The sequence below is a fragment of the Centroberyx affinis genome, unplaced genomic scaffold (assembly GCF_046629955.1).
Source record: "Centroberyx affinis isolate AG114_WGS23_722 - 3 ecotype Tasmania unplaced genomic scaffold, CSIRO-AGI_Caff_v1 ptg001973l_1, whole genome shotgun sequence".
NCBI lineage: Eukaryota > Metazoa > Chordata > Actinopteri > Beryciformes > Berycidae > Centroberyx > Centroberyx affinis.
This window is the reverse complement of record NW_027280322.1, coordinates 18,339-45,962: the sequence shown is the minus strand read 5'-3', so window position 1 is coordinate 45,962 and position 27,624 is coordinate 18,339. Positions and strand designations below refer to the sequence as shown.

At 43.7% G+C, this 27,624-nt stretch overlaps 1 protein-coding gene across 1 annotated transcript in view; it reads left to right on the top strand.

Annotated features, from left to right (window-relative positions):
• Positions 1-244: 244 nt before the first annotated feature.
• LOC139653790 (A disintegrin and metalloproteinase with thrombospondin motifs 18-like) overlaps positions 245-27,624 on the top strand; it is a gene marked incomplete at its 3' end in the record, with an annotated part of 45,302 nt that continues 17,922 nt past the window's right edge. Inside the window, 7 exon segments of the mRNA XM_071530771.1 lie at positions 245-346; positions 627-708; positions 3,128-3,441; positions 22,460-22,757; positions 24,464-24,681; positions 25,580-25,663; positions 26,468-26,627. Coding sequence (XP_071386872.1) covers positions 245-346; positions 627-708; positions 3,128-3,441; positions 22,460-22,757; positions 24,464-24,681; positions 25,580-25,663; positions 26,468-26,627 — 1,258 coding nt within the window.

The following is a 27,624-nucleotide window of genomic DNA, read 5'->3' as shown; positions in this document are numbered from 1 at the left end:
ATCCCCGGCGCCGGTGTAACCTGCCGCTCCGCACAGACGCGTGAGTGCGCCTCGCCTCGGTGCGGACCGCCGGCCGCTTGCAACCTGCCGACTTCACCTGAATGAGCACAGCGGGGACACCGAGCGTGGAAACGGAACAAATGAGCGATGCGTGCAAATTGCATTATGCGCTGCCGCAGGTTATTACTACTTGCGCGCTGTTTCAGGAGGTAACGGAGGAGGTGTAAGCCTGCATGCCATCATCATGGACTGCCTTTTTCTTCTGATATGGACTTTACCTATCCCGCTGGTCGGCTGCACGTCAGTCAAGCTGCTGTCCACCCTCTTGTCCTGGAATATTATCAAGGCATGTGGCATTTAATTAGAAGTATATGCACTCTTTAAACAGATGTCTCGTTTTCTATCTGAAAAAACATGTGTTACAAACAACCTATGTCTGCATTACTGTTTGCATACATTGCGGTGAAAAGTAGACAAACGAGTGTCTTCCCAAGTGTTTAAAACGACTCATCCTTTCTGAGAGTGTATAGCTCTATTCATCACTTTTTCGTTTCCCACTCCTTCTAGTGCTTGCAACCTGTTGCTACCTGTCCATTTATGTGTGTGTGTGTTTTTTTTTTTTGCAGACGCTGCATATTTACTGCTCGCATTCCTCTCACACCGTTTCGGCCAGCTATTCTTCCAGCGACACCCGCGGATTAAATCACGGTGAGTGGCGTTCAAGGCCAGTGCTTGTCTTTTTTTTTTTTAATGTATGGTCATTACCTGCAGCTGGTACGAGTCCATGGCCGTAAAGAGTAGATATAGAGCAGGGGTTCCCAAGGTGGGGCCCCAGGGAAGTACCAGGTGCCCTTGAAAGTGCAGAATGAAGTGCACTTTAATTTCACTAGAGTTTAGTGCAGTGAGTAAATGAGCAAGGATGACTATATTGGTCAGAGGTCCACTCTCCCCACTGTTACTTCTCCACATACAGTATGAAAAGTCCTATCTAACAACCAAAATCTTCTCACAGGGGGTTCCTCAGGACAAAATCTTCTGAAATGGGGTTCCATGGTCTCATGTTTATCTATTTTTAATGAGGTGAAAAGGTTGGGGAACCCCTACCATAGTCTTTATCATGAACTGGAGCACACACTGCTGTAACAGGCTATGGACGCATATCTGTATCCAATGAGAGCAGTGTGCATAGAGGGATCCCCCCTCTGGCTGCTTCATCCTATAGAACAGTGATTCTCAACCTTTTTCATATCAAGAACCCCTAATTTAATCCACGTTAGAGCCACGGACCCACATTTGATGAGATTTTGTCTCTCCGACCCAAATCTGAGAATATTTTTATTGTTAGATATGATTTTGTCCAGAATTCCATGACTGTCTGTATTGTAGGTTGAGAGATAACAGAGAAACTATGATCAAAACAGTCATTCTTCTACATTCTCTAATTGTGTTCACTTCTTGTAAATGAAGTAATGGTGAATTTTAACAATTCATCAATTTCGCTGGGGACCCCCTGGAACCCCCTCAAGGACCCCTGGTGGTCCCCGGACCCCATGTTGAAAAATTGTAAATGTTGTGAAGAACTACTACTCCCATACACATAGAAATACTGAGAGTCACCATGCAATGAAGGGTCTGGGTGCTGAATATATAGGACAAGCAAGATGCTTAACTAACAAGGCAGTGCAGCACACACACACACACACATTGCATTTGGGTGCTTTGGCAATACTGATCACCTAACATTCATGCCAAAACATATTGAATTGCGAGGGGGAGAGGAAACAGTGAAAAAAAAGGAAACGCTATGGAGTTGTTTCTAGTTTGTACTGTTCCTATTACGTGGCGTCTCTTTCTGATGTATTGAATTAATTATTGTATCAACGCTTTTTTCATTTTATTAGACTGAAACACTGTAACAAGAGCAAGAAATTGCATCATCATATATTCCCAACCTTTGTTTCTGAAGCATTGACCCATATCTGACATGCAAGTATGATGCTGACGTTATGACTTATGTTAAAGACCATCTGTGATCCATATGACTTGCTCTGCTTTGAGCAGCAAATTAACAATGAACCTTTGACCTGTACACAAGCTGCTCCTGTTGGTGGCGACGTCTTTGTTTCCCCTATGCTTCAGAAAGGCTACATGTGAATCCATCTAGTCCACATATTTGTTTTGTCAGGTTATACCATTGGCTGTGTTAAAGAAAAAAATCCACCCTAAAACACTTTAACACCGTTAAAAAACAGCTATTAGCGATGTACATTTGATGGTGTGACGTCATGTCCGGATATTTCCAGCAGCTACAGTGGAGTTCTATAGCAGAAAATATGTCAACGATCTAAAACGTCAGCGGTAAACGTCAGGTTTTGGTGTCAGTCCCTCAGAATCAAAGAGCGAGGGCTTCTTTCTAGAGCCGCCATTTTGCACCAAGAGACGTTCAACAATCATACAGGGAAAAATCCATCGTAGAAGAGGAGAGAGACCAATTTCTCCACCCACAGGAGCAGGCAATAGACCAGAATGCAATGCGGTCACAAGACATGTTCTGTTTTGAGTAAGGCCATGTTCACATTGCGGAGCGTTTTTCCACTAAAACGGCATTATTTCCCATGGAAGGGCGCTCACTGCTGGTTGCGAGGCGGATCGCAGATTTTTCCGCTGCGGTTGGTCGTGCAAAGAGTTGAAAATAGCTCAACTTGAGCGGAGAAGTGGAGCAAGGCAGAGCGCGGATTTCAAGCAGAAAACGCTCCGCAATGTGAACATGGCCTAAAGGGCGCAACTCTGACTTTTCTCAACTGTAAACTGTCCTTCTCCTGCTCTTCTTCTCCTCTCCTCTCCTCTCCTGCTCTGCTATTGTTATTGCTCTCTCCACCTGCACCTAGATCTGAAAGAAACAAGTTCATGCTTGTCGAAAGGCATTCTGGGAGATGTAGGAAATCATTAACTGAAGTAGACATAGACAAGGCAGTTTGAAGAAAAGTGGGTACAGTGAAAAAGTTTATTACAACCTGTCATCGCAAAATAGTTCCTGGAATGCGTTGAACATCACAGACTGATGAGGTATAACAGTGTAACAGGATCCGTCTTCCTTTGACTGGTTGTCCGTCCCTCCTCTCCCCAGACTATGTGTTTGTAACGCCGGTGGAGGTGGACGCTGAGGGGGGGTACCTGACCCACGATGTGACCGGACAAGGCCACCGCAGCAGGAGGTCCCTCTCTCCGTCCCTGCACTACCGGCTCTCGGCCTTTGGGCGGGACATGCACCTGGACCTGCGTCCGTCCTCCGTGATCGGCCCGGGGTTCACCGTGCAGTCGCTGGGGTCTGAGGGCATTGCCACGGTGATGGAGGACATAGGCCTTCACAGCTGCCTGTATCAGGGATTTATTCGGAACTTGTCGGCCTCCTCGGCGGCCATATCGACGTGTTCTGGACTGGTAAGTGTCCGGCGGTAACTCTTTGGTTCCCTGGGGTTTGGTGAATTCAAACTGTGATTTGATGGCACTGCAAGATGTTGTCATGTGAAAAAAATTTGATGATTACATGGTCGTCTCCTTAAATACTAGATTACATGGTTCCTCTGGGTTGAGAACATTCTACCTCCCTTGGGTTGATGAAACCTCAAAACCCATTGGATAATCCCAAAAATACTAAGAACAATGCTGTTTTTCTTAGATCCTGAGAACGCTTGCACCAGACAGTGTCAATTTTCTAGTAACCAAGTTATTTTGATGCGTATTTGCCTGAACAAGTCAATTCCTGGTCATATTATGTGCGGACTCTAAAATGACATCATTGCCCATGGGTGTAAACGTCACTCTCTAGTGCTTTGTCAAGCAATTCTTTGAACAGTGGGGGGACTGGGAAAAGAGACTGAATGAAAGGATAACAGGCGGAGAGCTCCTTTGGTGAAGCACATGAAGAAAGGCCATAATGCTGTTCAACAACTGTTTGTTGTAGAGCCAGCACACATGACAAACACACTCAGCGTATTGACCAGACGGCACAGTCCTGAGGAAGACTGGTGGACTGTATTATTTGTGTTTGTCATGTGTACTGGCTCTGAATGAAACGACTTGGGATACTTGATGTGGAAACGAATTTCGTCCGCTTTGTACGGACAAGAGGACACGTCTGCGGAAAACAACTAAGTGCTGCATTGGCTTCGGACTCTGCAGCATGAACGGTCTTGCTGGCTGAACTAGTCCAGTTCTTCACGCACCGGCCCCTAGTGTGTAACTGTCTGGTATTGGTCTAAAATATCACATGATTGGTTGTGTTGCCTTGTGGCAAAGTGTCTTCACTTCCTGTTCTGGTTCTTTGCCTTGGTTTCTATATCCATGCTAACATCAGGCGGTCAGCTCAAGCTCGACTTGATGACTTTGTTAGAGGAGATCTGTTAGGGATGGGAATTGATAAGATTTTATTGATACCAATGCCATTATCGATTCTGCTTATCGGTCCGATTCTTTATCGATTCCCTTATTGATTCCCGATCAATTTTCTGTGTGGAAAAAAAGTAGGCCCACACAGGTTTTCAGCGCCAACGCAGCTGTTTTATTATCTCTTGAGTCTGAACACAGTGTAGAATGTCTGCCTAATAACATTTGAACATGTTCAAATAAATTACAATGATCCTTTTCTTAAAAGGACATAACTTGGAAAACAAATATAAAACTGACTGATAAAATAAACAATTCTTCTAAATAGGCATGTATTAAAATAAAAAAAAAATTAAATAGGCATAAAATCAACAATGCAAGGCAATTGCAATGCGTATGCGCAACTGTCAGAAAAACATGCCGGCATCGATAAAAGGAATCGATAACCTCGGAGGCATACGATTCCGATGGATCGGACAATTTGGATTGATTCCCGATCCCTAAGATCTGTCCCATTATGACCGATCGAACATCTTCTAAATCCTCAGATTCCCTCAGCCAACTTGGTCACTCTTTCACCGCAACCGTTGTTGTTGTTGTTGTTCTCTGAGCTTTGGTCACCACTATGTACAGTTTCCCTGGGTTACAGTTACCTCTTTAATCTTCATGCGCATGAAGCGGAGTGTAAATAAACAAGAATGCCGAACAGTACGAAGCCACAGTGAGAATATGCAAGTTTCTACGCAGGATTGTGCGCAAAAGTTTGAAAGTTCGACTGAAGTGTGGACTTTTGTTGACCAGTGTGACCCCCTGGCTGTGTTTGCGTCACTTTTGGAATACCTTATCTACTATTTACCTGGGACTGCACTGTAGCTACTTACATTGGAGATACAGATATTTGTCCTCAAGCTGTGCGGACTCTGTAATTACAACATCCACTGCTGTCATTTGTGGTTTATGGGGTGCCCGGACCCTTTTGCACACCAACGAACACACATTCTTCCACACATCCGACACCACCCCGGGCCAGATGGAGCGCACTACACCTCCATAAAAGCCATTACGTCCCGTTTATCACCCGGCCCAGGCCCGGCCTCCATACCTCCTTCTACCTCCTCCTTCCGTGCTTGCCCTGCTCCTTTGTCCTCTGTTTGCCCTGCCTCTCCATCTCCTCTTGTTCGCTGCAATTAAAGCCAGGGTGAAGTTTGAGCCGCCTGGCTGGCACTGCTAATCTTTGTATTGTCCCTTTCATTAGGCTAGCTCCCACTCACAATAAAGCACCACTGACCCGTTCTCTTAAAAGCGCTGCGAGAACACAATGTGATTGGGCCGCGATTGCATTTGAATGGACTGCAAGGCGGACGCTTTGATCTATTTTTTACTCCTCCCCAGCTTTTGCCTCCTCCCCCCCCCCCCCCCTTCTCCCAAGTGCGACCCCGGGGCCATCGTTGGTTGGAGATTCACTCGTTAAATGGACTCACGTTTTTCTTAGATGTCAAGCGGACGATGGATGACGGAAGCGATGCTGTTAAAAACAATAAAAGGCTAACGGGTAAAAAAAGACGGAATGAGAAGTGCACCGAAAGGGAGGTCCGGGCCTTTCTCCCCTCTCTCTGCCTCTTTCTCTTAGTCCGTCAGTCAGTCTGTGTATGGGTGTGTGTGTGTGTGTGTGTGTGTGTGTGTGTGTGTGTGTGGTTGGTGAAAGACTGCTGTGCAGCTCAGAACAACGAGGCGGTTAACCCCTGCTTTTCATCTAGTCCTCTGACCAGAAGCTTTGGATTAAGTACAAATGAGGAGCCATTCATCCCTGCTTGATCCCCAACAGTCTGCAGTCTCCACAGACCTGTGGTGTGGAGAGAGAGAGAGAGAGAGAGAGAGAGGTCCTGGGAGACCGACAGAACGAGAGAGAGACGTAAAGAATGTCAGATGGACGAGAGAAGGAGAAATAGATGGGTTTAGAGAAAGACGGAACGGCGGGGGTAGAAAGACAGATAGAGGGAAGGATGTCGGAAGAGAGAGAGCAACAGACAGAAGGAGAAATTGGTTGGCAGTGGGAGGGCGGCGGTGGGGGGGGGGAGGGGGGGGGGGTGTCCAGGAAAAAAGACACAAGAGAGAGAAGGAGAGAGAGGATGAATTAATGAATGGGAAGAGAGAGAGGGAGCATATAGCGTTAGGGAGAGAGAGAGAGTGTTTTGCAGGAAGAATGTGAATTCATTGTCTGGAGTGGAAGCTCCCAGGGAGGCTGGATGGTCTCTTTATAGAGACTTGGAGAGATGGACTCTGTCTTTGTCAAAGGGCTCTGGAGGAGAAACAGAGAGAGAGAGAGAGAGAGAGACTCCTTACCCTCTCGTCTTCCTGTCCAAAGTAAGAGCTCCCTCTCTCTCTCTCTCTTCGCGTCATTGTCTTCTTTCAACGGGGACCAGGAAGGAGGAGAAAAAAAAAAGTGAAAAGAAACTGTCTGAAACGGGGGGGGGGTTTAGCACCAGAGGCGTTAGCACCAGCGGCCGGTCCAAACGAGGCCTTCTGTGTTGTTGTTTTTGTTTTTTGTTTTTTGTTTTTTTTTAATTACAGTCAAAACGTTCACCCCCGTCCCTGGAGCAAGCAGATGGAAGTGGGATTCAGCTGTTTAAATCAAGACGAGGGCGAGACGGTATTAAGGGCAGGGCAGGACGGGTGGATGGATGGCCGGCAGAGAGGGATTTTCTACTGTAAATCCTGAATAATTGAACATGGTGTTATTTGTTGGTTTTTTAATTACTCCCTGTGCGTCCTTAAAATGCTTCTGTTTCCACACGATCGAGTTGAGAGTTGAAAAGACGTCATTTGCAGATGTAACGCTCTCCGATTTGTAAGGACTGAAGGAGGTCCTCTCTCTCGCTCTTCTTTTCTTCTTTTGGGGTTTTCCTCGTCCGGAGGTTGACCCCAATCCTCTCCGCTGGGGGGTGTCAAGCTGGTCTCTCGCAGGTCCTCGCTGTGTAGTGCAAGTTCAGAGCTGCTCTGTCGTTGAGTGTGAGAATGCAGGGAGGAGGAGAGGTGATTTACTGTGCCCCTCTGCCCCCCCCCCGGCCCCCCGGCCCCCCGGCCCCCCCTCCCCAGGAGAGGATTCTTTTCTCTGGGGTGACGAGGCCAGATCTGAACCCCTGCACCACCAAGCCTGGGCTGCTCCCTGCTAGGGAAATTCAAGTTGTTAGACCATGTATCAGCTGACTGTAATCAGAATGGCCATGCTGTGTTGACAGTTTTTCTCTAAATGAATGACTAAATGACTAAACAAATACGTAGTAGAAGTAGTAGTAGTAGTAGTATTTTATTCAGTCATCACACACAATACAATAAGTATAAACAGTATATACAATATACAATCTAATAAGTATAAGCAGTCTAGACAGTATAAACAAAATCAACAGTCTATGTATTAAGTAGTGACTGAAAAGGCACAGGCAGAAGCATAATGCTTATATATGCCTATCCTACATTCTTATCAGTTTAAGCTACCCTCCAGAAATAAAAAATAATAATAAAATAAAAAATCATTCACACTTGAAACCCTCAAAAATAGCTTTATAAACCATTCTTCTGAAAATCAAAAGTGAGTTACACATTCTTAAATTTATATTAGCATTGTTCCATAATTTAACCCCAACAATAGAAATACATCTCCTTTTAATCCCTTTTTTTTTTTTAGCTTTTTGTACGATAAACTTACAAACATCTGTCAAATCATATTTGCACTCCTGTATTGAAAAAAACCCTTTGTACACAGTTTGAGAGTAACTTTGTTTTAGCTCTGAACATTATTTGCATTATTTTCTAATATACCAAATCATTAGATTTCATATCATGGGATTTTATAAACAGTGGATTAGTGTGATCATAATAACCAGCCTTATTAATAATATGTTTGGCTCGTTTTTGTAGTAAGACTATTGAATTTATAGTCGTTTTAAAGGTAAGCAAAGCATACAAGGCAAACAAACAAAATTATATATTTTTTTTTTAATAAAATCAAATTATTCATACATCACGGGATTTTCTGTAATCTAAGGTTGCACAATATTGGGAATATTGTGATTGTTTTCGTTGATATCACAAATTTTATATTGTTTAGCTTCACTACAGGTACATATTTCTTATTCATCGCTTGAAACATACAAAATATGGGAAGGGGTGTAAGGTGCTAATGGTTGCATTTAATGGATTTGCTATGATGTTCAGCTTGATTTGTAGCTCCAAAATGTCTTGTCTGGAAACACCTTTCCCTCTGATGAAAAATTTGCATGCTTTTGTTAATTGGAAACTGCAGTTGCCCATATTAGGCGTTTGTGATCATCCAGTTACGAAGCTCTTCTGATCGGTGGGTTTTCGAGGTCGAGGCCGAGCTGACCGTGAACTTATCTGTGACCTTTCCCAAGCCCCTCCAGGCCAGGTCAGAGCCAGGTTGGGCCTCTCTAAGGGATTTGAGTGACCGCTAGGTGCAATTCTCGGGATCAGTTTACCTCTTGCTCCAGCACTTTCCAAGTCCTCGATACACAAAGCACAATGGCGATGATGGCTTTTTAATGCATGGTGTCATCGCAATCACGAGTAAGAACAGAGGAGGTACAGGCTCCATGACGCTCGAACTATGAGTGATGACATTTTTTTATGTCTGAGAAACTGTGTTTTTGTTTGAAGGAGGTAAGGTGCCTCCAGAGCGGGTTGAGCCAGCAGTGGAAATTCAATTTGGCAGGTTCGTCCAGACAAAAGGCCACGTCTGCAGAGAAAACTCGCTGGCCGAACGAGTCGAATTCTTTGCACACCTGCCACCGGTGCCTGATCGCGGGTCTTTTTTGTTGCCTTTGTGGGGAAATCGTCTCCATTTCCTTTTCCATTTCCTCCCATTTCCAGTTGATTGCCTCTGTTTACATTTCCGTGCAAACATCTCTTTAATCTCCACGCGCTCCCGCTAATGTGGAGTGTCAGTAAACAATATGACCAATATGAAACACATTTGCATGCGGTGATGTTTCGAGGTTAGATTTCGGGGTCAGTTCAGCTTCGTTTTCAGTATGCCGCCACTGCGTTCCCACAGGTTTTTATAGCTTTCTGTCAAAGGCGTAATAATCAGGAGGCAGATTGACTCCTGACTGGATGTGTAATGGCACTCTGCCTAATGACCCGGCACCTTCCAGGTAACACCGCTTGCGTGTTTATGTGTGTGTTTGTGTGCACACATGCGTGAGAGGAGAAAACACCAGAGAAAGTGCGAATACACACCTCCTCCCCTCTCTCCCCTCTCCCCCCCCCCAGCCCCCCTTCTTGCTCTCAGGCACCTCGGAGCGACAGTGTTTACCCAGCCTGCTGTCTGATGGCAGTCGTTGACACGGGGACGCGTGTTATGGCAGCCATCAGACGCCGTTGTAAGACGCTGTTGTTACTCTCTTCTGAGGAGGAGAACAGCCTGTCACCTCTGTCTGTCTGGACCAGGCGGCAGTCAGAGGGGCTTCTCTACGGTGTGAAAAAGACATTCGCTCTTTTCCCGGGCGGCGGAGTTGGTATTGGATGCGCTGTATAGCCTCGAGAACAGTGGTTCTCAACGTGGGGTCCGGGGACCACCAGGGGTCCTTGAGGCAGTTCCAGGGAGTCCACAGCAAATTGATGAATTGTTAAAGTCCCACTGAAACGGAAATTAGAGCGTCTTTAGCTTCTGTACTGTGACGTATTTCACAGTGAAACGGAATATTTGAGCGGTGTACAGTTACAAGAGGGATTTAAATGAAAATCCTTCGAATTTGATTGGACCGCTAAACAGTGGGCGGGGCTTAGAGTTTAGCGCGATACGGAGCTACAGAGAGAAACGGAGCTACAGAGGACTGTTGGCTCCACACACGATTGATGGGTGGATGTCATGATATTATTGGTTGAAATTGGTTGGTTCATGCTTACGTAAGCACACGGCATATTTTGTTTTACAGGAAGAAAACATGATTGGATTTTGATATAAGAATACAAGAAATTGATTTTTTGTATTTTTTTTGGCATATATTGTTAAATAGGTGCACAGTATGACCGGGGATGTGATCTAAAAGGGTTAAAAATGCATTTTTCATTTCATCTCGACTTTAAACTTCAGCATTTCATTTACAAGAAGTTAGAGAATGTAGAAGAATGACTATTTTGATCATAGTTTCTCTGTTATCCCTCTACCTACAATACAGATAGTCATGGAATTCTGGACAAAATCATATCTAACAGTAAAAATATTCTCAGGTTTGGGTCCGAGAGACAAAATCTCATCAAAAAGGGGTCCGTTGTAGAAAACGTCTCATTGTGAATATATGAGGAGCTCCAAAACAAGATTTCCCTTGTTTGGAAAAAGTGACATCTTCTCCTGTGAAGTGATCGCTGGTGTTAAAGTAAAAGCATATTCTGGAATAGCCAGTTCTCAGGTTGTTTTTTTACAACTCCGAAATAATTGATTGATGATTTAAAAGTGATTTTTTTTCTCCAAAACAGCTATATGAGGTGTTGAAACTGTCAGTAAACTGCATCTGGAAAATAATGTGTTCGGGATATTTGGCTGTAAGGCAAACAATTTTCATGACTGTTCTGTTCTGTGTGTTTTTGAAAAGTTTTTGAAATGTGCGGACGGCGCAAACCCCATAAGACGTTCTCATGGAAGTTGAGACAATATATGATTTCTCATCCGGAAGGCTGGGAAAGGAAACGGCATGTGATGTGTGTCAGTGTGCCCAAATCCCCCCCCCCCCCACACACACACACACACACCCCCACCCCTCCCCATGCTCTCAGGGAGTTAAAATGACACTTGAATGACCGATTTCCAGTCTGCGCTCGGGCCATTTGTACCTGTCCGCTTGCTGTAAAGGCCGACAAATTGGAATGTCTCCCCGCCACAATGGGCCTCTCCGGCTTGGCCATAACTCAAGCGCCGGGGCCGGGCCACAGAGGAGCGCGGCGCTTGGCGCTCCGAGAGCAGAGTGGCCCGGAGCCGTTCCCTGGTGGTCTGGGACACTGACAGTGATGTAGTGCCCACTGTTAGATGCCAGCGGGAGAGGGGGGTCAGGCTCTCAGCATGGGTGTGGGATGTTGTGTGTGTGAAAGGGAGAGACAGAAACAGAGAGTCTGTGTATGTGTGTGTGTGTGTGTGTGTGTGTGTGTGTGTGTGTCCTTTGTAGTCTGTGCAAGGTCTTTCTCACACAAGAGTAATGGCCGGTGTTGAAGTCTTCAAGTGGCTGCCGCAACTTCTACAAACAGAGCCCATACATCATTATCTGACCTACTATTGTCAGTGCTGCACTACATTCACTGGCACTTTAGTAAACCACTCCTGGCTTACAGTAAAATTGCTACTGCGGAGTGGAAGAATAGTAACCGATGGTTTATTTAAGGGTAATAGTGGTGTATTTTTTATTTTTATTTGGGCAGATCGTCTAGGTTCCCCTCCTCTTTCCACTCGTCCCGCTGGGGTCTGCACACAGTCAGCGTAGTTGGAGAGACCAGCGTTCGTTTTGCTGTCACTCATTCTTGTACAGTATGAAAAACGACTTCCACAGAGTGAGATAATCCATCACAGTGACCATGAAGCCTTCATTTGGTTTTAGTCAAATTTTGTACTGGAGTTGAGTGTTTTTACATCATTGTGCGCATTATGTTACGCTCTGCTTCCTGTCAATCACCCGACAACCACAGGAAGACTTGTTCTTTGTTAGCCGGGACAGCAGTTCATGTCAAGCTAGGTTTGACGCTGTAAAGGGTTTTAAAAACAATGAAAAACTAGAAGGGCACTCGGAGAGTGCAGACCTCCGCCAAGGTTCGTGCTGTTATCGCTTGTTCGTGAGTCGGATCCGGAGCCGCTCCAAAATTTAATGGGTTCTTCCTTGGCCCATGCTACACCCTTCCACAAAGTTTCATGAAAATCGGGCCAGTAGTTTTTCCGTAATCCTGCTAACAGACAAACAGACAAACAAACAAACAAACAAACGGCACTGAAAACATAAGCTCAAGTAAATGTTAAGAAATCTAATTACATACAGAATGCATGCAAGTGATTATTCATTTGCATTATGTGTAAATACACTGATCTCATTTTATTCAAGCATTGTCTGTCCTGGAATTTTGTGACAAAATGAGAAATACTGTAAGTTAGTTCTGCACATGCCATTATATCATGACTGGAATAGTAGCGTTGTTTTGTTTTTTTCCAACAAACGTGAATCTTTTATGATTTCCTACCCTCCACCCTCCCATTCACCCAGCTCCTCTGGGGAGGGAGGGTGTGACAGACCGACTTCCCATCCCCGTCACCTCCACCAACACGCCCCGGGTCCGACTGGAAATTTGAGTTCAGAACCTCTCTGCTCATCCGCGCGACGCTCCCAAAGCGTTTCGCATCACACCGGCATTGTATGTGCGAGTCAATAAAAGTGTTAGGGATGCGCTTGTAACCCACTTAGAGTGCAATTAACGGCACATTGAAGGAAGACATTTCCATTTGTATGGGCTGGTGTGGGAGTAGTCCTCCTGTTCCCCGCTGTGACTACGCAGGATAACGAGTGGTACCAAGCCCAAAGGCTCTGGCTGACAAAAGAACCATCCAACACCATCAGTTTCTCTCTTTGTGTGTGTGTGTGTGTGTGTGTGTGTGTGTGTGTGTGTGTGTGAGCCCACCTCTGCTTTGTTCTCCAGACTTGCTCAGAGGGTGTCAGTAGGTTGTTCAAAGACAATTAGCGAGGCCAAACAAAGACTTCGAGACCCCAGGCTGTTGAAGCACCGTGATCCTAATCAGTATTACATGAGGAGGATTATCTAGACACTAACTATCACTAATGGAGTAGTTGTAAATGGCCCAACTGCATGTGGGAGAGAAGAGTTGACCAGCATTCAACCTTTTTTCAGGCTTTTTTTTTCTTACCTCTTGGCCCTTTTCACAAACATGGCTGCCGTACGTCCGCATCTAGCTTAGTTTTCACCATTGCCAGGAATGTTAAACAGCCAACTTTCTGTCTCCCATAACTCTGTCTGTGATCACTTATTTTGTTTCAGCATAATGTATAACACAATACAGGTTTTAAACAGATTTAAAATGTCCTTACATTTCCCTCAAATCCCTTTGAATTAAATAGTTTTGAGTAAATTTTTCCGCTGAGTCATCAATATAATGTGATGTACATATTAGACTACCTAGGTGGTACACAGCAAGTTGTATTTTCAGCTCTATTTTTAAATTTTCAGTAAATTATGTAGAGTATTGCAACGTATCGCAATATGTATGCTATCGCAATGTATCGTGATACAATCGTATCGTGACCCGTGTATCGTGATACGTATCGTATCGTATTGTCCTGTATCATGAGGTCCTTGCCAATACCCAGCCTTATTATACATTATGTTGAAACACAAAATAACTTCTCACAGACAGTTATGGGCGTTATGAGTTATGGGCGACAGAAAGTTGGCTTTTTAACATTGCCGGCAATGGTGAGAACCGAGCTAAACCCTGTGGAAGTACGGCAGCCATGTTTGTGAAAAGGGCCTATCCTGCCATACTTGTATGAGTATTACTGTGCACTGTAAAAACTGTAAAAAAAAACCAAAACAGTCATTTGAAGTTGAGGGTGGAAAAACTGAAGCAAGGTTGTGCTCTGTCATTGCTGGTTGGCTCTGGTCTACTGTGTCCTGCATTGCCGTCTTCTTCTAATCCAAAGTCCAAAATTACCATCTCCTCTCTTCCCATTTCTTTCCCATTCTGAGGAAGTCAGATGCCTACAGGCCTCTGCTCCTGTCTCTCTCTCTCTCTCTCTCTCTCTTTTTTTCCCCCCTCTTCCCACACTGCGTTCACGTGACTCTCCGCTGAGCTGGAGCGCAGATGTGCTTCAGAGCTCGGTAATCATCGGCTTGGGGCTTCTCGCCGCTCGGCCCTACTCTTTAACAGCATGTAAGCACTTACTCATTTGCCTTATAATATCATGGTAGGAAAACCTTAAAAGAGGCTACAGTTTATACAGAGACGAACTAATGATGCCGCCTTTCCCCCGCGCTCGCCCGTAAATCGTTTCCTTTGCCGAAGAGACAGACACGCTTGGCTGAGAGGCAGTGAAGTCGTTGTAGGCTTGCAGCCACATCAAAAAACGGAGCCGTTGTGGCTCTACGCGAAGAAAGGGGAAAGTTCTGTGAGAGTATTTTGTCGCTAGTGTTTGCAGAAAATAGGAATATTGCTGACTGGACGTGGTTCAACCTGTAATCTGACTGTGTGTGTATATGAGAGAGAGAGAGAGAGAGAGAGAAATGGTCTGGCTGCGTGTGAGAGGGAGAGATATGTGTGTGCGTCTGCGTGTAAACGTGGGAGGAAAGTAAACCGGTGTTTAGCAGAGAGTGTCCGTGCCTTTAATCAAGCTAGGTCTTACAAGTGTTAATGCGAGGAGCTAACTAGAGGTCTGCCATATCAACGGGACAGCTGGCTTTTCTGTAGTCTCTGAGGAGGGCGCCTTTTAAAACTCTCTGTGAAACTCTATCTACCTTTCACACTGCACAGCATTACACCTATATAGCAAGACTTTATGCATGTGCCCTTTTATCCCAAGCACCTTTCATGAATACTATGCTGCCCTCTTTAAGGGGCTGTAATCAAAGTTAGACAGGCAGCCAAACTCCCTTCAGAAATGACATGCGAGTCAGGGAATAGCATTTTAGCTTCACTTTAAAGTGGTAACCCGCAAGATCTTTGATTCTTGGATTATTGTCTCCGTCTTTGGTGCTCAGCGCTCATTTCTGCACTGCACGTCCCAGAGATCACCTGTCAATCAAGCAATGTGGGATTTTTTTTTAGCTCATTCTAACTATCATATCATTTATTTTATGGCACAAAAATAATCAAAATCTCACTACCTTTTTATATCAAAATCTCATTACTTTCCTCTTGTACATACAAATTCCAACCAATAAACCATCACAGATTTTTGAACAATCCCGCCCCTCTGCCCCTCCCATCAAATAAAACTGTCTTTTTCTCCCTAACTGATTGGTTTACACATTTGAATGATCCATTCCTGGCATTATATCCCGACCCAATATCCTGTTTCAACAGGAAATACATCACATTGAACCCAGGTCAGTAGCCATACTCCCCTCCAGCTGAAGCACATTGTGGATGCAGGCCCAGCGCTGTACACCATATCTGAAGAAATCACTTAAAGAGAGAGAGGGGGAGAGAGAGAGAGAGAGAGAGAGAGAGAGGGAGAGATGGTAAAGGATGTTAGTTGTAAGTAAATGAACTAACTTGACACAGAGCTGGCTATCAGAATTTTACTGTGGGAATGTGGTGGTTGTTGGTTTGGGGGTAAGTCACCAATTATGATTTTTATATGATTGCAAATTACACACTGCAAAAAAGTCCATCTCAACATGATTTAATATTATCTCTAAGGTTTAAAAAGCTCATTTCCGTGTTATTTTTAGCAAGGTCAGCGTAATTGTCCCTCAGAATTTACTTGAGAGAAGAAAAAAAGTGAACTCGAAACAAGTGAAATCATCTGCCAGCGCGGCGAGATAATTATTCTGACCCGCTTGGAGAGAAAAAAGTTCAATAACATAAAAAAAGATTAAAAGCCTTTCATCTTTTAAAGGAGGAATATTCGATGAGGCGGGGCGCTTTTGCGGTGCAGGTTCCGGCGAGATGTCGCTCGATGCCAGACGGAGAGACAGATGAAGAGACGGGCAAACAGGAGGCGACAGCGGCGTGTTGACGGGAGACGCCTCCTCTGACCTCTCCCGGCGCTGTTTTGAATTCCAGTCTCTTTTGGGAAGCCAAGGACCCGCTCACTCTCTTAACTCGAGCACTTGATGTGAGCGGTGAACAGGGCTGGGTATCGGTACTCGATAGCTTCAAGGTATCGACCGAAATAACCCCAGTACCAAGTAGTTTCGAAACTTCTCCAGTCAAAGGATATCTGCATTCGATACTTTTTGTACACAGATCTAGAAAAAAATGACTATTTGTATGGTTTTGCTCGCAGCCAATCACCGCAATTGTTCTTCGATTTAATGCAAGGAAAGGCAAGGCAAGGCAAGTTTATTTATATAGCACATTTCAGCAACAAGGCAATTCAAAGTGCTTTACATAAAACATTAAAAGCATCGAGACAAAATGAAAAGGATAAAATTCAAATAAAAGACCAAGAAAAATAAAGTTCATAAAAGAGCTAAGAGAATAAAAACCCCAAAAAATAAAAAATAGGCTAAAATAGAATAAGACAGGTGTAAAATACAAGAATAAAGGTTACAGTGCAGTGTGAGAGATGAATAGTTATTTGATGTCATAAAAGGCAGCGGCAAACAGAAAAGTCTTCAGCCTTGATTTAAAAGAACTGAGAGTCGCAGCAGACCTGCAGTTTTCTGGGAGTTTGTTCCAGATATGTGGAGCATAGAAACTGAACGCTGCTTCTCCATGTTTAGTTTTGACTCTGGGGACAGAAAGCAGACCTGTCCCAGACCACCTGAGAGGTCTGGACGGTTCATAACGTAGCAGAAGATCAGAAATGTATTTTGGCCCTAAACCATGCAGTGCTTTATAAACCAACAGTAGTATTTTGAAATCAATTCTTTTACAAACAGGAAGCCAGTGTAAAGACCTCAGAACTGGAGTGAATCAGCTGCAGCTGTCTGATCGATTTTTTTAGGGAATGCGACGTGTGATTGGCCGACTGCCGCAGCAGCTACAACCCACACAGTCTGTGGTGGTGAAGTCGAGTCGGTGTGTGTGACGCAGTTGGCAGTTCAGCGTGCCGAGATGCCACCAAAACATTAAAAAGAAAAGGTATCGAATGAAGTACTGGTATCGGTATCACATTAAGGGTACTGGTATTGGTACTGGTATCGTAATTTACCTAGCCCTAGTGGTGAATAGGGCTGTGCAAAAAAATCGATGCAGCTGAGTATTGCAATATTTTTTTTCCACGATACTGTATCGATTTTCTAGCCCCTCCTGCTATTTCCAGAAAAACGGGCAGATTAGGGAAATTAAAAAGACAAATCTTTCACTTCAACTATGATTTTTTCTGTTTTACTGCCCTACCACTAGTACATTATCGGTTTATAAGTTTAAAAGCTTGTACAGTTGTGATCTAAGCAACACAGTGGCGATATTCAATATCGAGGGAAATATCGCGATATTCACAAAATATCGCGATATTCGATAATATTGAATATCGGCCCCGAGCCTAGTTGCCGGACAATTAACGTTCCCATAAGACTTCTCATCGCACCATGGATGGATGGATGGATGGATGGAAGGATGGATGGATGGATGGATGGATGGAAGGATGGATGGATGGATGGATGGATGAATGGATGGATGGATGTAAGGATGAACAAACAGCTGGACGGCTGGCTGGATGGATGCTTGTACGTCTGGCTGGCTGTTTGACTGGCTGGATGGTGGCAGCCTGCCATGTATCCAGGCACTGTTTTGACAACAAGAGTCTCGCCATGGCTCCCCTATTGTCCTGCCTCTGTTTGCTTTGCCACCTGCTAGTCTGGGGGGAATGGGTCGATTCAACAGGGGCAGGGTCCTCGCATACACACACACACACACACACACACACATTTTAGGAGGGTGCTGGGGAAGTAGATGACACACACACACACACACACACACACACAGAATGGCCAGGGGTCATCGGGTCTGAGTGTGTGTGTGTGTATGTATATGTGTGTTTTGGATGAATTTGATGAATGTCTGTGTGTGCGCATGTGTTTGTGTGTGCGTCTGATTGAATGCACAGCTATTTGGTGTAGATCTGGCGGGTCGTGGAGTGAATTAGATGGCATTCCGTGGCCAGACGGAATGTTTAAGGTTCAGTAGTCCAGCCTGTGAGTTCAGAGGGCGGCTAAGGCCACGCCGCTCCGACATGAACCCAGAAGACTGAGGTGCTAACGCTCCGGACGTCCTCCTGTGTTTTCAGTAGAACGGCCGTAAACTCCATCGGAACTTGCGAACAAAAGTCGAATTTCCCACCGTTTGCCTTCTGCCGCAGCACTGAAGACAAATTGGATGTTGAAATGTCTAGCGAAATGGATGTGTCCATATGTGTTTGTTCACCTGCTTGTCTGCTGTTCCAATGAAAATAAGATTAGGTGCAACTTTAATGATGCCCATGGATCATTATAGGTAGTACTTGTAGAATACAGCAGGGGGAAAAAACTGAATATAAACTTTAAATGGAATGAAAACAAAAATATAGCAAACTGTGGTCATATAAATATATGCAGCTGACAGTTTCAGCACGTTGAGTAGAATGTATGAATGGGAAGTATGGGGGGGAAGTTATGGGAATAGATAAAGTAGTGAATAAGCAAGAGCTTTCTTCTTCTGACTTCTGTTTTTAGAGCCATTTTTTTTTGCATTTCTGGGAGAAAAGGATGTACCGTAACATTTAGGTTTGGCTGAGCTAATCCTCTTCCCTGCTTTAACTTTATTTATAAAGCGCCTTTTCGAAACCAGAGTTACAAGGTGCTGTACAATGAAAACATTAAAAATAGAAATAAAAAAAGAAAGTTAGAAACAGAAAAAGCAGAAAATAACAAAACAAAAACATTAAAACTGCACAGAAGGCAAACATACATTACAAAACAAAGTGCTTACGAAACAAGTGAGTTTTTAAAAGCTTCTTAAAACTGTCCACTGACTGCGTTTTTTATGACTAAAGGAAGACAGTTCCAGAGAGTGGGAGCTATAACTGAAAAAGCTTGGTCACCCTTAGTTTTAAGCCTGGTTTTTGGGACAGACAGAAGGCCTTGGTCAGAGGACCTGAGAGATCACTGTGATCTCCCTGTGGCCAAAGGACACAATAATTCAGATATATAAAGTAGGAATCTTACTTAATCATTTCTGCATAATATAACCCATCAGAAATAAGATATTGAAAAGGAACAGGCACGTATCATGTCCTGCTTGATGTTTAAAGCAGTTGAGTTCCAACTCTGATTCACATCCTCATTCACAGTTGAATTGTTTCAGCACACTTGGCCTACATTAACACTAGAAATCAAAACATTAACACAACGTTATAATGGACGGCGGAAGAGTCCCTAACCTGGATTTGACTAATTCATTCATTACACGCACAATTTAATTTTTGCTATAATTAATTAAAAACAAGGCTTTCCTCTCCCTGACTGACAGCCATAAAAACAACAGTCATTTCACGGTATTTGGCCTTCCCCGCCACACGCCGCACCGCCTCCCCTCAGCAGCTGCACACTCCCGCACATCTGTTAGTGTTACGACGGGGTCCGGGTCGGAAGTGTGGGGGCGGGGCTGAGCCGGGTGGGTTTGGAGGTGAACTCTGTGTTACCTTCTGGTGGGGTAGGAGGGAGCCGTCTCAAGGCCTGCTGCTGCTGGAGGCTGGAGAGAGCCGGGCCGTCACATACCATAGAAGAAGAAGGTCAATGTGTCTGCATGGGGCGCTGCTGCAGAGGGTTTATGTCCTGTCATCATGGTGCATGGTATGTGGGACATGTATGTTGTCAGGGTGGAGTCTGTCTGTCTGTCTGTCTGTCTGTCTCACTCTCTCTCTCTGTGTCTGTCTCACTCTGTCTGTCTCTCCTCTTTCTGTCTGTCTGTCTGTCTGTCTGTCTGTCTGTCTGTCTCACTCTCTCTCTGTGTGTCTGTCTCACTCTGTCTGTCTGTCTGTCTCTTTCCTCTCTCTGTCTCTCTCTCACTCTCTCTGTCTCTCTCTCCTCTCTCTGTCTCTCTGTCTCTCTCTCCTCTCTCTGTCTCTTTCTCTCTCTGTCTAACTCTGTGTGTGTGTGTCTCTCTCTCCTCTCTCTGTCGCTCTCTCTGTCTCTATGTCTCTCTCTCCTCTCTCTGTCTAACTCTCTGTCTCTCTCTCCTCTCTCTGTCCCTCTCTCTCTCTGTCTAACTCTCTCTCCCTCTGTCTCTCTGTCTCTCTCTCTGTCTGTCTGTCTCTGTCTCTCTCTCTCTGTCTGTCTGTCTGTCTCACTTTCTCTCTCTGTCTGTCTCTCTCCTCTGTCTGTCTGTCTCTCTCTCCTCTGTCTGTCTGTCTCTCTCTCTGTCTCTCTCTCTCTCTCTATCTCTCTCTGTCTCTGTCTATCTGTCTGTCTAACTCTCTCTCTCTGTCTCTGTCTCTGTCTCTCTCTCTCTCTCTCTCCCTCTCTCTCTCTGTCTCTCTATCTGTCTGTAGACACATTCTTGTGAACACAATAACTCAAGAAGAAACTTCAAAACTAAACTTCAAACTACGATAACTCCATAATGCTTATATGGAGTTATGGAGTTCATATCAGTACCGCCCATGTGTTTTGTGAAGACGTATGTATTGTATGTAGATGTTGTATGTTGACATGGAAATATTTGCTAATGAATGCATTAATTAGCTTAATTAGTGATAGGTTAGGGTTAGCATAGGGCTAGCATGGTAACTATAGCAGGACATTAGGCCACTCAAGTGTCTCTTGTTTGGGAAAAATGTGAATCTTCATACTTTTCTTTTCAGCTGCCAGAACACACACAGAATAATCTGGCAAAAATGTGAGTTTTGTGCCGCAACATGTCTAATTAGTTCTACAGAATATGCTGCAGAAAATGCTGTAGTACAAATGTCAGATAGATTATTGGGCAGTAGGATGATGAAGCGGTTAGTGAGGTCACACCCCAAGGGTCATTTTTACATTTTAAATTTTAGTATAAGACCTTGCAGTCAACGGAAAAAGTGCTGAAACAGTTATTAGCAGTGGTGGAAGAAGTACTCTGATCCTTTACTGAAGTAAAAGTACCAATACAGCAATGTAAAAATACTCCATTACAAGTAAAAGTCCTGCATGAAAAATCCTACTTAAGTAAAAGTACATAAGTATTAGCAACAAAATGTAGTTAAAGTATTAAAGTAAAAGTAGTGGTTTGGTCCCTCTGACTGATATTTTATTATATATGACATCATTAGATTATTAATACTGAAGCATCAGTGTGTAAGCAGCATGTTACTGTTGTAGCTGCTGGAGGTGGAGCTAGTTTGAACTACTTTATATACAGTTAGCTAGTTTAGTCCAGTGGTTCCCAACCTAGGGGTCGGGACCCTCCAAAGGGTCACCGGATAAAACTGAGGGGTCGTGAGATGATTAATGGGAGAGGAAAGAAGAAAAAACAAAGTTCTGATACACAAATCTGTTTTCAGTTTTTGGACTTTTTCTCTAATCTTTGATTTTTGCTGAAATATTGGATCATGTGAACATTTATTGAAATGAAACCATGTGAGGTTTAGAGGGAAAAATCACTATTTGGTGGAGCTGTTAACAACTCATAGACATCTGAAATGTGACCCGACTACACACTGCTTTTTGTAAGACGCCAAAAGCCAAAAAGGTTGGAAACCACTGGTTTCATCTTTAACAATGTGTTGTATTTTAAAAGCTTGTTATATTATCCATTGTGTCAAATCTCCATCTGAAAAGCATCAAATGGAAATACTCAAGTAAAGTACAAGTATCTCAAAATTGTACTTAAGTACAGTACTTGAGTAAATGTACTTAGTTACTTTCCACCACTGGTTATTAGGTGGCGGTGCATTGATTCCCAATAGGAAACAGCAGCACAACACACTCAAATGGGACAAAAGCAAGTAGGTTCTTGGAAATGTTGACTTTTTTAGGTTCTGAATACATCAATTTGAGCATTATTAATGTTCCTACGAGTGTCTTACACTAAGCTACATTTTAAAATAAAATGTAATTTACCAAAAATCGGCAAGGGAATTTCCACCGGTGATGGATTCAGTACATTGCCGATCCCCAATGAATTTGCCCAACTCTATCTGCTGCCAGCTAATTTATCTGGGAGGATTTTTGCAGGTTGAGGATTACATTGCTTCTCATCTTAATCTATCCCTTGGACAGTAGACTCATTACAGTAACATGCCTTTCCTATTTCTCAGTCTCAGAAAAAAAAAAGACATTTTGCTCTTGTTGTTCCTGATCTGTCTGTGCTCCCCAGTCAGGTCTGATCAATAATCTGCAGTCTGTGCTCCTCGCTCATGTCTGCTGTATCTTTGCTCTCCAGTCGGGTCTGATTCGCGTGTCGGAGGAGGAGTACTTCATCACCCCGCTGCCCCAGCACCTGGCCGCCCAGCACAACTACAGCGCCCCCGGTGGCCACCACCCGCACGTAGTCTACAAACGCTCAGCCGAACACATCGTCCACGGCGGATCTGGCAACCCGTCGAGCCGCAGTTCTTCCAGACCTGGCAACCCGTACCTTCATCAGCATGATCATCATCATCATCAGCAGCAGCAGCAGCACCATGACTACCAACATGGGAAGCTGCAGAGGCAACACTTCTGTGGACGCCGCAAGCAATGTATGTAAGGGACCTTTCTTATCCTTATACTGCATATATTATTATATACATTATACTGCATTAGCCGATAGATGCATTCTTCACTTTAAGAACTGAACTTACAATCAACATCACTGCTTTATGAAAAAAACATACTAATTTCTGTGATCAACATGTTGTTATTATATATACATAGTATTGTGTTTGACCGATATGCTTTTTCTAAGGTGGAAACTGATAGCAATACTTTTAGACTGAAGTCCCAGATAGCCAATCATTTTATGCTAATATTCTTTAAATTTGATCGTTTTCATGCAAAGAATTGCAAGTATTCAGTGTTTCCCCCAGAATGTTATTCTTGTCAGTAAGACCATCATGTGACACTAAAACTCTCCACTGAAACCCAGACTAATGAAATTCTTTTTGGGTTAGCGGCTCTTTAATTCACCTATTCAGTGGTAGAGAAACTCTGGGAAACATTAGGCCTTTAAAGGAAGAATTAATAACAAAAATCATAATTGAACAATTAAATGAATAGATAAAATGTGCAAAAAAATGAAATGTTATTGCAGGTTTTCCATACTGTTTTTCTGTAGCTGAAGGATGAACCTCCATCATATCAGAGCTGGATGACATGACTGGCCGATATCTGACATTTAATAAGTAAGGGATAATGTACAGCGAGCGGGTCATTACTGCGAAATAAACCCCGACAGGGTGATGCAGGTCTTGAATTACAAGGCTACTTACTAAAGAAATCAATCATTTGACACAAAATATTGATTTAAAAATGATTTTATTGTTTCCGCTACAAAAAATAGTCTGTTAGATTCTACGCTTGGAACTGCGTCCATAGCAGCGTAAACTCTGTTGCCTTCTTACCTTCTTTACTGGGGACAGTTCAGCTGTTAACCATGAATCGAACGTTACGCGCTCTCCAAATATAATAAAATTAATATTAGAAAAATCTTCCATGGTGCTTTCTGATGGAGTAACGGAAAGCTAACGTTTTTTTGCCACAGGGTGTCGCGAATGAGCTGACGTTGTTAAATTGAAATTAACTGTTAAATTTACCGGACTTCTTTCTGCGGATTGATATGATTGGACGTGGTCCTCCAGAGTCTATGATCAGAACTGTGTCCATAGCAACGGCCTGTTATTCATAGCAGTGGTCTGCTATTCAGAAATAACAGAATGCTGTAATTGACCAATCAGAATCGAGTATTCAACAAAGCTGTGTATAAATAATAAAAGCCCAATATTGGCCTGATATATTGGCAAACTAATATCTCAGTCTTACCCTAATACAGTAAAATAAACAGCATTACCACTGTGTTATTACACTATTAGTGTAATAATACGAATGTTGTCAAATCTTATGTTTCAGATAGTAAACCACTGCAGTCTCTTGACATGCACACATGTTCACCATGAAGTTCCATTTCTGTGTTAAATGTTCAGTGTCTGAGTCTGTTGCAGTGGGCCTACACTGAGCTGAGGCCATCCAAGCAGACCCACTGTAGTGTTATCTTCCCTTTCTAGTGTTGAGAGGTAGGAAGCAGCGTGGGGAGTGCGTTTCCTGGCCTTTCAGCGCCCCAGCCGCTACTCTTATCACCAGGCACGGGCCAGGAAAAAGGCCGACCATTCATTTGACCCTCATTCCCAAGCTCTCTCTCTCTCTCTCTCTCTCTCTCTCTCTCTCTCTCTCTCTCCCTCCCATCCCGTAGACGCTCCCAAGCCTCCCGCCGAGGATCGTTTCGTCATGCCCGACGAGTTCGAGACGCCCGGACGCGGGGAGGGGGCCGGAAGGGTCAAGCGGTCGCCCATCAACTCCAACAGGGTGGGGGCGCTGAACGTGGAGACCCTGGTGGTGGCCGACAGGAAGATGCTGGAGAAGCACGGCAGGGACAACGTCACCACCTACGTCCTCACCGTCATGAACATGGTGCGGCTGGGGGAAAGGGGAAGGGAAGGGAATATTAGATTCAGAACTAGGGACGGGAGGATATGTTTATCTCACGATTCGATTCACAATTTGATACGACCACGATACGATGTAATAAATAAAGTTTATTTCTGAGCCACAAATCTTTCTAGCAATGCCATTAGGGCTGGGCAATATATCGATATTATATCGATATCGTGATACTACACTTTGAGAACCACTGCTTTACAGTTTAAGTCATAGGTATTCCCTCATTCTCAATACATTGACCAGAATTAGGGCTGGGCAATATATTATATCGATATCGTGATATGAGACTAGGTATCGTCTTAGATTTTGGATATCGTAATATGGTGATATGGCATAAGTGTCTTTTCCTGGTTTTAAAGGCTGCATTACAGTAAAGTGATGTCATTTTCTGAACTTACCAGACTGTTCTAGCTGTTCTATTGTTTGCCTTTACCCACTTAGTCATCATATCCACATTACTGATGATTATTTATCCAAAATCTCATTGCGTAAATATTTTGCGAAAGCACCAATAGTCATCCCTACAATATTGTCGCGATATCGATATCGAGGTATTTGGTCAAAAATATTGTGATATTTGATTTTGTCCATATCGCCCAGCCCTAAATGCCATTGGCTTGCTAGAATGTAAACAACAATTTAAAAATGTGCAAATAATATAATTTGGATGGAGAGCTTGTGAAATTGTGATGGTCAGGCGTCATTTGTGATTACTACAGCAGAATAATATGGAGCTACTAACGCAATTCGTTTTTCTGCCCCACGATACGTATTGTCACATTTTTGTATCGCTATATCTTGAATTTCGATATATCGTCCCATCCCTATTCGGCCCTATTTCCAAAAACTGTCTTCTGCTCTTTTGCAGGTATCCAGTCTTTTCAAAGACGGCACCATTGGCACGGACATCAACATCGTGGTGGTTAGCTTGTTACTCCTGGAGCAAGACCCGGTGAGTGGATTCAGACTCTGATCCTACACCCAGGGTTCCTACACATTTTCAATTAAAAAATTCCATACTTTTTCCAGACCTTGATTTGTTTTTCAGATTTTGTGTGGTGTTCAATATGATTTACACAGATAGACATCTTGCCCCTGCTAACTAGGTCATATCACTGTATAGATGAAGATTGTTCTTCACAGAGACAAATATCAGAATATGTGAGATGATTGGCAGGGTTCCTACACGGTTTCCATTTTAAAATTCCATATTTTTCCCAGACCCTATGTTCTTGACCGGATTTGATTTTGGTGGGTATTTGATATAATGCATGCTGACAGCGGCTGGGTAATAAGAGCGTCCCTCTATCTGAACATTATTCTTCACATCAACAAAAACCGTGGACTCAAAGTGGCTCTACAACAACATAAAAGCTAGAATTATGTGTGTATCGGACCTGAACCGCAACATTTTCCATACTTTTCCAGACATTTTTTTCAAATTCCCAAACTATTCAAGACCTGGAAATGATCAAATTCATTTTTAATACTTTTCCAGACTTTCCAGACCTGCATAGGAACCCTGCACACCACTTTACACCACAAAGATTTAGCATTGGCTGATGTTGCTACAACACATGCTTCTACAACAAGCCATCCATATATTCATTCATTCATTTATCCACTCACCTGTTTGCTCACTTGTCCCTTCATTGATTGATTCTTTCCTTCACTGACTGATTGATCTCTCTCTCTCTCTCTCTCTCTCTCTCTCTCTCTCTCTCTCTCTCTCTCTCTCTCTCTCTCTCCCCCCCAGCTGGGCCTCACCATTAACCACCATGCGGACCAGTCCCTCAACAGCTTCTGTCAGTGGCAGTCGGGGCTGGTGGGAAAGGGCGGCAAACGGCACGACCACGCCGTTCTCCTCACCGGACTAGACATCTGCTCCTGGAAGAACGAGCCGTGTGACACGCTGGGTAAGGCGGCGCTCGGCGCCAGGCTGCCGACTGTGCAGCCAGATGGGGGGGGGGGGGGGGGGGGTGACATTTCATCGACCGAGCTTCCGGTGTGATTGATTGGGTTTCATGAGAAATGCTCACCGAGGTATAGTGAGATTTGGGAGCTGGCTGCAGTGGTTGGAACCCTTGCATGGCATGTACACTGTACTTTTAGGCAGGTAAACAGCTGCGACAGTGTGAGTACAACAGCAGCTTGTAGATCTAGTGGATGTGTAGGTGTTGCAAGAAGGGAAGGTTAGGCTGAGTCAAGCAGAAGGGATACTAACTGCACAGTGGCGACTATTTACCATTTGACCCAAAATAAAATGTAATTGTATAATTTACACATTGTTATTTCCCGAGTCAGTATGCCTTCTGGATATATACTGTATATATATGTAGTGTAATGCAAGGGTGGAAAAAGTACCAAAATGTCCTACTCAAGTAAAAGTATTGTTACTTTGCTGAAGTTTTACTTAAGTAGAGGTAAAATTACTGATGATAAAATCTACTTAACTTTTACACATAGTAAAAGTTACCAAGTTGATGTCATATTTTTTCCATGCTACTTCTAAAGGAATGAGAGGACAGGCTTCAAACTACATTCTGTTAACTGGAAAAACTCTACAAAATAACTTTACAAAATAAAGTGAAGCCAGATTACTCTTCTCTTCTCAGCTGGCTGACCGTTCACTTTGAACGGCTGGAACTGTCCAGTTTCTGATATAATGCTTATGGAGATCTTACAAAATCTGTACTCTGTAATGGCTGAGATTTAAAATGTAGCATAGCAAATGAAGTACAACAGTTACGTCAAAACATACTTAAGTAAAAGTAAAATTACTGATTTCAAAAAACACTCTAAAAAGTGCAATCACAAGCAAAAGCTTCTCAGTTGCGGTAGTGAGAGAAATTGTAACTGTTTACTTCCACCCTTGGCGTAATGGACCTAGTAATGAGGGAGGAGAGCTAGGAG